The 13,792-nt window shown below is 44.0% G+C and overlaps 2 protein-coding genes across 4 annotated transcripts in view; one reads left to right on the top strand and one right to left on the bottom strand.

The window, feature by feature from the left end:
- The window catches only part of SYN3 (synapsin III), a 458,389-nt gene that overhangs the window by 230,589 nt on the left and 214,008 nt on the right, over nt 1-13,792 (bottom strand). The window lies entirely within an intron of this gene.
- On the top strand, nt 9,144-9,364 carry LOC122892230 (60S ribosomal protein L39-like). Its single transcript, XM_044228493.1, has one exon. The coding sequence runs from the start codon at nt 9,194-9,196 to the stop codon at nt 9,347-9,349; it is 156 nt and encodes a 51-aa protein (XP_044084428.1). The 5' UTR covers nt 9,144-9,193; the 3' UTR covers nt 9,350-9,364.

Below are 13,792 nucleotides of genomic sequence, written 5' to 3'. Positions count from 1 at the left end.
ATGTCAGCGGCCTACTGGAAACAGGAGTTCCTGAAATTGAACAGCAGATCACAGTAGGCATTATTTGCATGCTATATGAGTGTGGCTGTGGAATAATGTCAGATCTCTTCCAACTGGCGTTAGAGAACAAAGGCATCTGTTCCTGTGAGAGCAGGGTGGGAGCCCCTACTGCTGGGCACAAAGTACCGGGTTAGATGTTGGGAGGCAGAGGACTTATGTCCCCCTTCTGTGCTGTCTCTGAACCAGACCTGCTCTTCAGCTCCAGGAATGATTATTTGGGGTGGGTGATACCTGCAGCTCATCTCTTTTCCTCCTAATTCTATTTTCTTTTTGTGCTAATTTTCTCCATGAAAAGGGAGTCAGAGGAAGAAAAAAAAAAACCCAACAGGTGACTTCACCTGTTAAAACTGGAGGGGATGCAAGGGAGCAGCCAGTACCACTCCATGTAATGGATGGTTCTACCAGGCCCCACGGCTCATACGCGGCAGAGCCAGGGCTGGAACCATGCCTTCCATCACCAGCTCTCTTTTGTCTAATTAAAACCTGCCATCTTCATACTTGGGAGTAGTAAGAGGTTGCCATTGTGAAGTTTCGGAAACATGCGCTGTCGAGGGTTCCCTCCTTACATTCTCTTTGCTTTTGGGAAAATGAACTTGCTCCTCTGAACCTCAGTCTCTTCATCTATTACATGAGGCCAATGACACCTGCTTCACAAGTTCAGGTAGGCTGATGGGATAACATATGGAAAGCCATAACATATGGCTCCAAACACATGGCAGAGAAGGGCGTGCTCCCATCACTGTGTTCTTATGGGAGAATTTAAAACTCTCACTCATCCTAGCTTGCACTCACTCATAAGGAGAACATCTACTGAGCAATGAAATTGTGTCTGATATTTTCCCAGAAGGCATTTTCTTAGATTAAAAGTATCTAGTCGAAGTTTTTTTTTTTTTAACCTCATCCAAGAAGTCTTCTCTTTTTTTTTAAATTAATTTATTTATTTATTTTTATTTTTTTTGAAGTCTTCTCTTGTTACCCCGACTAAAGGAGTTCCCCGCATGCTCCCTAGCTCCCAGTCACTCGGCTTTACCTTCTTCATGGCACTTATGACTGAAATGGTTCATCTATTTGTTCCCATGTCCAGTGTCTGTCTCCATCATGCAAATACGGGCTCAAAGGCCAGGGACTGCACCTGTCTTGTCTGCTGCTGTATCTCAATACCCAGAGCATGGTCAGACCCAGCATGGGTGCTCAGTAAACAAGGGCTGAATCAATGACAGCACCTGTCTTGCTATTTTTATGAGAATTGGCCTGAATGGGAAGGAGAAATCCAAGGAATCCAAACAACTTCAAAGAAGAAAAGAACCAAAGCATTCTAGCAAAACACTGCCTCATTTACATACTCTGTACTTTTACTTTCCATGTTCTGAGCACAGTGCTGAGCCATCAAAATGGGATGTCTCATGAATTCTCCCATTCGTCTTATGAGTTAGGTGCTCTTAGTGTCCCCCATTTATAGATCAGAAAGCTGAAGTGCTGAGAAGTGAAATCTTCTGCATAAATGCATACAGTTAGTGACAGGTAGAGTTGAGGTTTGGAATGCAAGCCCCAGGGGCTGATTTCCAGAGGCTGACTTTCTCTGGACTTCAAAGCTGATAGCACCCTTGCGTGTAGAGAATGAACACTGAAATATTTAGAGGTAAAAAGGCATCATCTCCGCAGCTTACTCTTAAATTGTATATGGGTGTGTGTGTGTATGTGTGTGTATCCAAATGTGTGTGAGAGAGAGGGGAGGAAGAAGTGAAGGAGGGAAAGAGGAAATGCAGTATATGTTAACACTTGGGGAATCTGGGTGAAAGGTCTCTGGTAATTCCTTGAACTATTCTTGCAACCTTTCTGTGAGTTGGAATTATATCAAAATAGAACACCTCTGAAAGAGCCAATGGTGGGAAGAAGATACAACTTGCGTCACGATAAGGAAGGTGCAGATCCTGTTTAGTGAGAATGAAGTCGAGTGGGAGGGAGACTGGGGCAGACCCTGAGGCTTAAAAGGCCAGGCTGGGTGGTCAGGTTTTCTCAGGGACCTCAAGGTCCCTGAGATGACCCTCAGGGACGCAATGCTGGAACAGTGATAGGAGCAGTGGTGACATTCTCAGTTAGCCATGTTTTGCCCATCCTCCAACACCCCTGAAGTCTTTAAAAGCCAGCTTCTTAATCCAGCTGCTTATTCCTGAAGTTACCCCCAGGCAGGCACATGCCCATGGTCAGGGACAGAGAGCATCCTTCCCCCAAGGTATGACTTCCACTCCAGTGACCCATGGGGACAACAGCCTTGCCATCCCAGGGTGTGAAAAAGATGCTGGAGTGCTGGGCTTTCATACAGTCATGTAATTGTCCCCTGCAGAAGCAAAAGCAGAAACTCTGCATATTCCAGATAGTACCCAGAGAGGATAATGAATGCATCCAAGGTCACACAAGACTTAGATTAGAACACCAGTATCATGGGTCCCCTTCAAGAACTTACATTCTTATTTCTTGGTGCCACCATCACTATACGACTAAAGGGCTAATAGTTAGCCTTGAGTCCTGGCTCCTTCTCTTGAAATACAGACACCATCTTTCCACTATTTTCTAAAGTAGATGTCCACAGGGGAAGATTGTGCATACTTATCCCAAAACATGGATTCTGCCATTAGGCAGAACTTGGTGACATCAGTTCCTAGGGGATGACCTTGGACAAATGACTTAGTCTCCTTGAGCTTGAGTTTTTGCATCTGGAAGATGGGGACAATGACATCTATCTTGCTGAGTTGTTGCAAAAATCCATTATCCTAATAGATATTGATGAAACACTGATCTAGGTGTTACAGATATATCAGTGGACAAGACTGCTGAGGGCCCCACCCTCAAGTAACTTCCATTCTAGTTGGAAAAGACAATGAATAAACATATAAACAAATAAGGTTTTTCCAGATAGTGATAAATACTGAAAAAAAACATCTGAAAAATGGGATGATGGGAGCCATGAGTGACTGGGGACGGTTGTGCTCCTTCAGTCATGGCAGATATCTCCGAGAAGGTGACAAACGTCTGAGCTGGAAGCTGAATAAGAAAGAGCTGGTGTTGGCAAGACTCGGGGAAGGCCTAGGGAGGAGGCAGGAGAGCCCTGGAGCAAGGACGGAGCTCAGCTTGGTGAAAGGACGCTCCCAGCAAGGCAGGAACACAGTAAATTTGTGGGAGGGTGGGGGATATAAAGGCAATAGAATGGCATCTGATTTTTCATATGTATGAAGGCAGATAATATATGCGATGTTTTGAGTATGGAACCTGGCACAGCATAGATATTTAATAAAGGATAGCTTTATCATTGTTTATCATTCCTAGGCAGCACCACTAATCATTATAGACTTCTAGAAGGTGGGTGGTCTGTGCATATCTTCATTTAAGGCGGTGCATCTGGATGCACCTGCCCAGAGGAGGGGGAGAGTAGCAGGAGCTCCTCCTAGCTGCACTGACTTCCTCCCTCCCCCCGCCACACTCTCCACCCCAAGGCAGATGTCAGCCACCCCTGCCAGGCCAAGGGGCAGCCAGGGTAGGATCACTGGGCCCCCTCCATCTGGCTCTAGCTCCAGGCCTCCAAGCCGCCTTCACGTTGCTGTAAAAATGCAAAGCATTCCAGCCATTTTAATTACTGGGCGTTGCATAAGCCAGCAACCAGTTCATACAAAGGAACAACAGACAAAAAATGATTTTTCAACATGCCTTCAGCCTCTCCCATCGTTTCCCCCCGAAATTGCCTCCAATCACTGGCTCCCAGGCCTTGAAAAGCACTCCAGGTATGTGCAATCTCTTTCAGAGTTTGTTGATGTGACATCAAGATCTTTTTTTCTCTAAATACTTGAGGCAGAGGCAGTTCCAGCTACCTTCAAGCAGTTTGGAAAGTTACTGGTCATATCCCCACTTGACATATTAAGACTATTATAGGGGAACCATACCATATACACTGAGAGCTTCGTTATAAAGCAAAGTTCAGCATGTGGTGGGTCTGCCTAGGGACCAATCAGGAGGCTTTTAGTTTTTAAATTCCAAAATGACCTCATTATAAGGTACTCCCAACACATGAACCCTAAACAGAATATCCCGGTGATGCTAGGATGTGAAGAATTTCTTAAAAATTTGTAACATGATTAGAGAAGTTTCCAAGTTTCCTAATTCTGACTTTCAGTGATTTTCTCAGTACTTCCAAACTCTTCCTTCACTAATAATTTAATCTACCAGTTTTATGGAGGACCTACTGAGTGTCAGGCATTGGGCTAAGTGCTCAAAAGAGAAAACTCAATTCACCTCTGTCATTAGCTCACTTTCTAAAGAGGGAAAATGCCACTGAAAAGAACAGTCCTGAAGTACTGTAGTGAATATCAAGTCAGAGTTCATCCTTTATGGGTGGCACCGAGCTTGGGTAGAAGGAAAGGCCACTTGTAGGAGATGATGCCTAATAATAATATTTTCTTAATATTAATACTGACAGTGGTCATTCATTGATAGCTGACACTGTGTCAGGCATTTTGCTAAAGCCTTTCCATGTATCATCTTGATTATTCCTCACAATTCTGTGAGATAGACACTTAATGCTGTCCTTACTTTATTAGATGGGAAAATTGAGGCACAAGAAGATTACTTGTCCAAGAATATACAGCTAAGAAATGACAGCGGTGTACAGGTGAATATTTACCAACCAGCTCTGCAGGACAAAAAGCCTGACTTGTGGCATCTGCCAATTGCTGTGGCATAAATGCCCCCATCATGGCCAATTTTAAGTCACCAGCGGATGTCACTGGGAGCAGCTCACCATCATACGATAGTTCCACTGCAGACACAGTAGGTGGACATAGACTCAAGACCATAGATGAGAGTATAAAATGAAATAATTAGGAAGTGATGAGTTTTAAGTATTTGTTACCACATTTCTAATTTCTAATATAACTTGTTTGATTATAAGTCGATATAATTAAATTTTTAATAATGGCTGTGTTTAACAACTGACTCAAAAAATTCCAGGAAATCTAAGAACTGGGCTCTCAGGAGCCATGGTGAGCTGGTTTCATCATGCCTTTCGATGTTTCAAAGCCCACCCTTCAGCCCTGGACAAGTAAGAGACAGCCAGGGGAGAGGAAGAGAGGCACTCCACGGCAAGGAAACAGCAGAACAAAGACCTAAGACATGGATATGAGAACAGAGCAACAATACCATTTAGTGTTTATAAAATGTTTTCGACTGTTCATCAGAGTACAGAGAGGTGATGAGATGTTCAGCATTGGACTCTGAACTTCAAATTCTGGTTCCACCACTTATTAATTGTGTGGTCTTGGCTAAGTTGCTGAACCTCTCTGTGCCTCAGCTTTCCTTTCTGTAAAATGGGCATGATAACAGCCCCTACCTCATAAAGTTGTGGAAGTTAAGTAGTTTTGTATCTATCAAGTACATAGAACAGGGCCTGCAAATAGGAAGTGCTCAGGTTTTAATTACTTAGCCCTTGAAAAATACCTCTGTGAATTAGATGTTTGTCTTCCCTTTATAGAGTATAAATATAAGCTAGAGAGAAACTTGGTAGATGGACAAGATGGGACTTGAACAAGTGTTCTGATTCACCAGCTTTAGTGCTCATCCTGAACCCACTGAGTATTATTCTCCAGGAGGGTCTACAGAGGTGCTCCCTGCCCTACTACGTGTCTCTTCCAAAGAGGCTACATCTGATTCATGTTCTCACACCCTTTGATCTTGGGTACAAGGTGTTCTGAGAAAGAAGACACACTGACGACAGGCACTGGTTGTCTGCTATTTTGCGACAGGCACTGGTTGTCTGCTATTTTGTATACAGTGCTATTTTGTATACTTGTTACTTTCAGCATGCTCACCTTCTCTGGGGAAAAGGAAGCTAGTGGGGTGGTTAAGAGCATAAATTCTTGAGCCAGGCTGCTCTGGCTTTGAATCCTAGCACTGCAGCATCCTGACCATGTCACCTTGAGCAAGTTACATAAGCTCTCCGTACCTTAGTATCCATATCCGAAAACAGGGATGGTGAGGATAATTCCATCCACCTCACAGTTTTTGCTACCAATTAATATAAGCAAACTGCTTAGAAGAACTCTTTAAGAACTCACCATTATTACCATTTTTTTGTTATTGTTGTTGTTTTCTTTTCCTCTTCCTTTTACCTCATCCCTTCTTTGGGTATTACTTACATGGTCAAAGGGGATATGGGAACATGCTCAACCTTAATCAACCCAGATCATTAGACTGCAGGTTGCTTGAAGGCAGAGGCCTCATTCACCCCTACACCTATAGGGTCACACTCTGGTGCATATAGGTTCTCAGTGAGAATTTATCATGTGCCTTACTCACCACACCTCATTGATACTCATGAAAATCCTAGGAGGTATGAATCTCCCTTCCATTTTACCACTAGACATCTGAGGCTCCAAGAAGCTAAGGAACTTGTTCAAGGTCATGGTGAAAAAGTGAAGGATGAAAACCCAGTTTTACTGATGTCACGGGCCTTGGTCCTTGACCCCTTTGTCAGTCTCCTCCCAAAGTACTTCCCTGAGAAGTTTCGAGAGATCATAAATTCTAACCTCCTTGGTTTTACTTTTGAAGAATGGGGGTTCATGGATTTACTTATAGTCACCCAGATATTGTATGTTGCAGAACTGGAAGAAAAACCTGGCACAATGCCTCAATCTCATGCTTGAAATTTCAAGAGGATATGAAGCCATAGGCAATGGCTGTTAAAAACGTACCAAGCAATATTCTATCAGCTTGCTTCTAGATTCGGGGCCCTTTCTCTGTAATACAGATGTAATGTTCCTATGGAATCCATCCAAATTCTGAGTAAGAAAGGGCACACCTACACCCACAGAAATTGCCTGCTCTATGATTGCTCCTGCCTTCTCTCCACTGCTAACCAGGCAAAACAAGAGAAGCATCTCACCTGCCAGGTGATAAAAGTCCCTCTCCAGCCCTCAGTAGGAGGTACTGTGACTCCTTCTGCTGGGTTCTAACAATGATCATGAGCTCTGAGCCCTCAGAGAGAACCCAGAAGACAAAGAGGAAATTATTAGCACTTCCAAAGTCCTGATGACCCTGAGGGTATAGCGATTTTCAGGCTCCAGAAATAGCATTGGTTTGGAGAGACCCCTGGGTCTGATTCACAGCTTTGCCTCTATCATGCTTGTAAGAAACTGAACATGCACTTAACTTCTTTGTGCCTCAGTTTTCTGTTTTTTTCTTTTACCTTTTGACCCCCTCCCCTATTTCTCCCTACCCCAATATGTGTCCCATTCCTGCTATCAATTAGATGATTTTTTGTTTTGTTTGCTTTTAAATTTCACAGAGAAGAGAGACCATATGGTATGTGACTTTCTCTGACCTGTTTCACTCAGCACAATACCCTTGGGATCCATCCATGTTATTGTGTATGGGAAGATTTCTTTCTTTTTTATGGCTGAATAATATTCCAGTGTGTGTGCTACAATTAATTTATCCATTCATCCATCAGTGGACACTTAGGTTGTTTCCATGTCTTAGCTGTTGTAAAAATACGGCAGTGAACACAGAAGTGCATATATTTTTTTTGAGTTATTGTTTTTGCCTCAGTTTCCATAACCATAAAACAGACATAAAATAATACCTATTATCAAGGGTTGTGAAGATTGAAGAAAATACTGTATTGGAAATGACTCATTCATAGTTGGTACTCAACTAATGTGAGTCCCCTTCCCTTTTTCTTGTCTTAGAAATCTTTTTCAGCTTACCATATTACAGATGAATTACATAGTTCAGCTTACCATATTACATATTACAGGGCAGGGAAATAATTGTTTACACTCAATTAGAGAAGACTGGATGATGGGAAGGTGATGAAGTACTAAAGGGTCTGATTTCTTGTCTTGCCTTTGTCAATAATCCAGTGTGAGTATATAAATGCCCACCTCTCTGGGCCTTTTTCCATATCTGAAAATCAGAGGGTTGGATTTGGTGACCTACAGTTCTCTCCTAGCTTTTACCATAATATGGGTTCCCAAGCATCTTCCCACTCTGTTGTTGGGTGATCCAGTGCTGTGATCTCACAGCACACTTGATTCTCCTGTTGTAGTCTGTACGACCCACTCTTGTTTTCATGTCTTTCTCTCCCATGAGACTGGGAACTCCTTGAGGGCAGGACTGTGCCTTGTTCACTGTTAGATCTCCAGCACCTAGTGTGGAGCAGTGGACACTTAATTAGCGTCTGGGGGAATATCTGCAGGAAGAAAGGATGAAAGGAGAGAATCCTGTTCCTTTCCTCCAAAGACCTGATAATCACACCATGACAAACAAGTTGTGAGGCGAATAAAGATTGTCGGTGGAGCAATGTTAATGAAGAGTCCACCCACAACTTGGAAAGGAGGCTATTTATCTTCTGAGCTCTGAAGTCATAAATTCACACACCACACATGTGCTTGGCCATCTGTAGTAGCAGACTGAGACACACAGTAAGGGGAACATTCAAAATCTAGAACCCGAACTAGTTGGCTGGAAAGAATCATTGAATGGTGACTATAATCTAAAACACAGAAACCAAATGGATTGTCAGATTCCCAGAGCAGAAAAAGTCTGGGTGGAAGAAGGGAAGCGTGGCAAGTTTGGAGCAGAGAAATAGGAAGACCAAAGATTCCAAAGTTGGCAATATGTGTCTGGCATTGTTAACTTCTAGCAAGAGGGGCTCTTGCCAGTGGGTGTGAACATTATCACTCCCATGCCAAAACCTTCACCTCAGTTCAGTGAGGAGAATTCTATAGTATCTCAGCTGAAAAGCCCTCCTTACAATGACCTCATTTCCTTTGCTCTGACTCCATACACAACAAAGCAACCTTCTGATGAGAAATTAGCCTCACACAAAGTCTTCTGACTCTAAGGAGGAAAATATGGGGGTCACATATGAGTGCCCTAACCTATGTGACAATTAAATACTTCATAAGAAGCAAAGACAATGGAATTGTGGTTGGCTTGCTGGTCTCTTATGAATCATAGTATCCCTGGGACTGATCAAGTCCGGGAACTGAACCCAGCGGAGTTTCTTGACTTAAAAAGCTAGATTCTAGCTTCCTTTCTCTTTTTCGCCGCCATCCTGCTGTGTGCTGCGCGCTGTTAATTGACCATGTCTTCTCACAAGACTTTCAGGATCAAGCGATTCCTGGCCAAGAAACAAAAGCAGAATCATCCCATTCCCCAGTGGATTTGGATGAAAACTGGTAATAAAATCAGGTGCAACTCCAAGAGGAGGCACTGGAGGAGAACCAAGCTGTGTCTCTAAGGTGTCCCACATCACACGATGACACACCTAATTGGCACAATGTATTTAATTAAGCTACTTGAGGAGCATGTGTTCTATTCACCCTGTAAACACCTTTCTGTCTGGCCAATAGATACCATTTATCAGTGAAAGATTTTTCTGTTACTATAGCTCTGCACCAGTGGGTTGGTTTGGTAATAAATGTGAGGCCTTTGAGCTGGAAAAAAAAAAAAAAAGCTAGATTCTAGAACCCCTGTAATGGTGAATTTGTGAAGGTAATACTCTGATCACCTCCCTCTTTATTTTCCCTGCTATTTATTGGTTAATTTATTCTTTCAATATTTGGCAAGTGCCTACGATGCGCAGATTCTGTGTTAGGCTCCCCAGATGCTGTCTAGAGGACAGAAAGACCTATCAACCACTGGTGGCAACAGATTGTGAGAAGCACTGGGTGGAAATCTGGAGTGTATGGTGTGTGTGGGAAAGGAATGAGGGACAAGAAGCCAAGGAGTGGAGGTCAATTCTATTGAGGAAGATAGAGGCTCAGAAAAACATCCATGAGGTGGTAACTCTAGCTGAATCCTAAAAGATAAGAATCCTTACAGATGAGATGGAGGAGGGTGGAGGGTGGATTCCAGGCAAAGAGCATAGTGTGAATAAGCCCTAGAGACAGGAAACTGACAGCTAGAACTTCAGGTTGGGTTAGGAGGAGGGAATGAGGGCATAGGTTTGAAGAGATAAGCTAGCACAGGGCCTTCTGTTGTGTACCTACAGGGGTAGCGATCACATTGGCTTCTACACCAATGGCCTCTCAAAGTGGGACCCTGGGAAGAGCCAGATCACAGCACAGGGCCTCATATGGCTTTCTTTGGAGTTTAAGACTCCGTTCAGAAAGCCATGGAGGACAAATGAATCATTTTAAGCAAAGGACAGCATGATTTCACATTTATATTTGAAAAACCTCACATGAGCAACAGGGCAAAAGTTGCATTTGACAGAGAAAGACTCTGGACAGGGTGACGAATTATTTGACCATTGAAACTGTCAGTAAAGACTCTACATGGGCCTGATCCAAGGCAGAAATGGTGAGAATGGGGAGAAAGGGAGGGTAAGAAGAGATGTGTGGAGTGAGAATCTGTAGGACTTGGTGAAAGGTGGTGCCCTTGGTGCAGATGGGTAACATCATATCAGGGGAAAGACAGTGGAATCTTAAGAGGTGATAAAGGACCTCCAGGTGGAATTATCCAAGGGGAAGCTGACTATAGACTGTAGCTCAGAGGAGACTGCTGCTTGCAGTGCCCATTCCTGTGCACACAGCAGAGCAGTAGCTAGAACCAGGGCACAGAATTAGCCAGGGAGAGTGTGGAGGCTAAAAGGGAAGGGAAGGCAGCCAGGGACAGAAAATTGGGAAACACCTACATTTCAGTGACAAGAGGAGTCCAAAGAGTCTGCCAAGAAGACTGAGAAGGTACAGTTGGAGAGGTGGAAATTGAAAACCCAGAGGGACTAGAGTCTCAGCAGCCAAGTTCGAAGAAGGATGTGGTCAACCGTGTCAAATGCTCTTTGGACCATCCCCATCACACAGGACAGGTCAACTTCAGTTTCAGCCAGTTCTGTTGAAGAGAGTTCAAGTGCCTTGCCAGAAACAGAATCTCCAGCCCCATCGGACAGGAGACTGGTCATGCTGTCCATCCCAGTCCCTCCCAAGCCATGAGAGCACCCAGCAGAGACACTCACATGCACCTTTTCTGCAAAGCTGCACGTGCAATCTTCAAAGAAACCACAAGGCAGCTACTCAATTTTAAAGGAAAAACACATGAACTCCACCAGCATAAGGAAGACATTAAGACAGGGTCGAGGAAGAGAAGGTCTCCCTCCACTTATATTACCATTCACAGAAATAATTGAGCACATAGTCAAAAATAAATAAATAATTAAAAAAATTTTTAAAGCAAGAGCTGAATGAAATATTAACTCTGTTTCCCACCTCTCACCACAAGAAAACATGGGGTACAACATGTCTCTACAGCACACATGTGTTTTCTGGCTTAAGAATCCCTGGGAGTAGCTGGGGTTGGAAGGAAATATGAAAAGCCCAGGTTTCAGGTAAATGCAGCCAGAGACTCTTACTGAAGGGTCTTTACTCCATGGCAGGACTAGTGGGGAGCTAGGGCAAGAGACATTTTGCAATTTTACTGCCACGAAATTGGCTCCAGATGGAAATGAGAAAAGGTGTTTACTCCCCACTGGTGCCAGACACACAGAGAACCAGAAGTACTTACCATCTCAGGTTCATAATTCCCAGGGCTGGGCAGCAGCCCCACTGAGGGTCTGGCCAGGGCTCATGGTGATGGGTGGACCAGGGCTGTCTGCTGCTTGGAAAAGGCTATTTTGAATGTAATGACTTTCAGATGAGGACTGTGGGTTTGGGGGAAGGCATCGTGACTAGGGTCTAGAGGGGAAAAGGAAGGGAAGAAAAGAGGTGTTTCCCGATGAGGCAACAGAACTGACAAATGTCTTGTCAGCACCTTCTTCTCATTTAATTTCCAGAGGCCAGCTCTGCCCCAAAAGAGTGGGATCGCAGCATTGTCTGCTGTGTTCCCAGATCTCCCAGTTCCCCCCAAACCCATGATTCACGAGTATGTAGCTTCCTGAGAACATGTCTCCCCTTGGGTTGACATGGGGCCAGCTTGGGGGTGGAGGAGCTGGGCAGCTGCGGACCCAGACGGGATACTGACTGACAGCTTTGTGGCCATTGTAGACGGGAGGGGTTAGTTTCACCCACTCAAAGTGGGTGACTAGTGTGGAATTGCCTCTCCCTTCCTCTCCGTGAGACTGGCAGAGACTACGGGCTGAGGGAATGGGTGTTCTCTGGCTTATAGCGCCCCCTAGCACTGGTCAGAGGGATAGGGCTCTCTGAGCTCTCCAAGGCCTATCTGAATAGTGGGAAGGGGTCGGTTGGACCAATTAATTAGACTCTTTCAACCAATACTTGCTGACTCTTTGTTACCAACACTGTCTTCAAGGGATTTCCTCTATCTAAGAAGGGAAACCGATGGATAAACAATCACGTTCTTGTCGGCTAAGTAGTATGAAAGAAAGGAGCACAGGGTGCTGTGGGAACACACTGCAGGTGACTGATGAAGACTGGGGAGGGGAATTACAGAAGGCTTTCTGGGGCAGGCGATATTTAAACTGCAGCAGTAGTTCAATGCATCTTGAAAATAAAATATAGAGACGATAAAAGCCATATTTCCTGACCTTTTAGTGCTTCTGACCCAAGAAGTAAGTAGACAGATAAACAAGTAATTAAAACAAGGTTCTCTCAGAAGCAAGAGCTTCAGTCTCTCCTAACACTTCACCAGCACTGTCTTTGTTTTCAAGGGGGGGACAGAGAGAACCGAATAGGAACTCACTAAGTGTTGATTGAGAGACTGATGGATGTGCTTTGGTTTTGGACACATTTGAATTGTCTCAAACCTGTTTAAATGGCAAGATCTATCTTCCCTTCCTTGTCCTTGAGAGTTTCCCATGGAACCCTAAGACTTTTTGAGCTGAGGGGAATCTTGGAGACCATTAAATTATAGCTTTCATCCAATAAACATAAATTGAAGTCTGGACAGATGAGGTGACTAGTCCACACACACAACTGTTATGCAACATTTAGAACCAATCTCAGTTCTTTTGCTTCCCCCCACCCCACCCCAGCCTCTCTTTGTACCCCAGAAATAAAGTTTCATGGATTTCTTTGCAGTAATGTGTTTGGAATGTTTTCAAAGTATTAAGTAATAATTTAGAAAGGGAAACAATAAATACACAGGAGATAAACCTCTGAGGAGAATAGAGTGGTATTTGTCCTAATTGGCTCAGAGGTGGTTATTATGATGGAGAACCTTTTAGTGAGGGCAGGTGGCATGTGTTACACACTGAACAAAGAGACTCTGATACAAACTCATCTGCAGATCTGTCATGCAAATTCCAGAGCACGAGTGGCTGGAGTTTTCACAACTAGGGTGCAAACATTGGGTCATGCACTGCGGCTGGGGAAACTGAGGTCCACAAGTGCATGAGAGCCAGCTAAGGAATCACGCAGCTAAGGAAGCACTCCTGGCTTAGCCACGAGCTGACCGTGAGAGACAATTTTCTCACCTGTCTGAACCTTATCTTTCCCACCTATAAAATTAGGATGGGTAGTCTCTGAGGTCCTTTTAAAGGATGTCTAAATGTCTATGAGAGACTTCTCAAAGATTCCAGCATCCTGTAACTTGATATGAAGGAGGTGGACATGAACTCACCTACCCTAGAAAAGTTCCAAGAAAGGGGAAATCAGGGCAGCCTGGTAGGTTGAGGATAACCCAGAGAGATTTGGAATCTCTGCAGTTCTTCTGAGGTTTACAAATCTATCCTTGTTCTTAGCTGTCAAGAGAAGGTGGGAGAGCCGGTACAGTCATAACATTAGCCGCA

The sequence above is a fragment of the Neovison vison genome, chromosome 12, assembly GCF_020171115.1.
Source record: "Neovison vison isolate M4711 chromosome 12, ASM_NN_V1, whole genome shotgun sequence".
NCBI lineage: Eukaryota > Metazoa > Chordata > Mammalia > Carnivora > Mustelidae > Neogale > Neogale vison.
The sequence above is the reverse complement of the archived record's forward strand: the minus strand, read 5'-3'. Positions and strand labels throughout refer to the sequence as shown.

Coding starts and splice junctions, on each gene's coding strand:
- LOC122892230 (XM_044228493.1), top strand. CDS start 9,194: ATGTCTTCTCACAAGACTTTCAGGATCAAGCGATTCCTGGCCAAGAAA.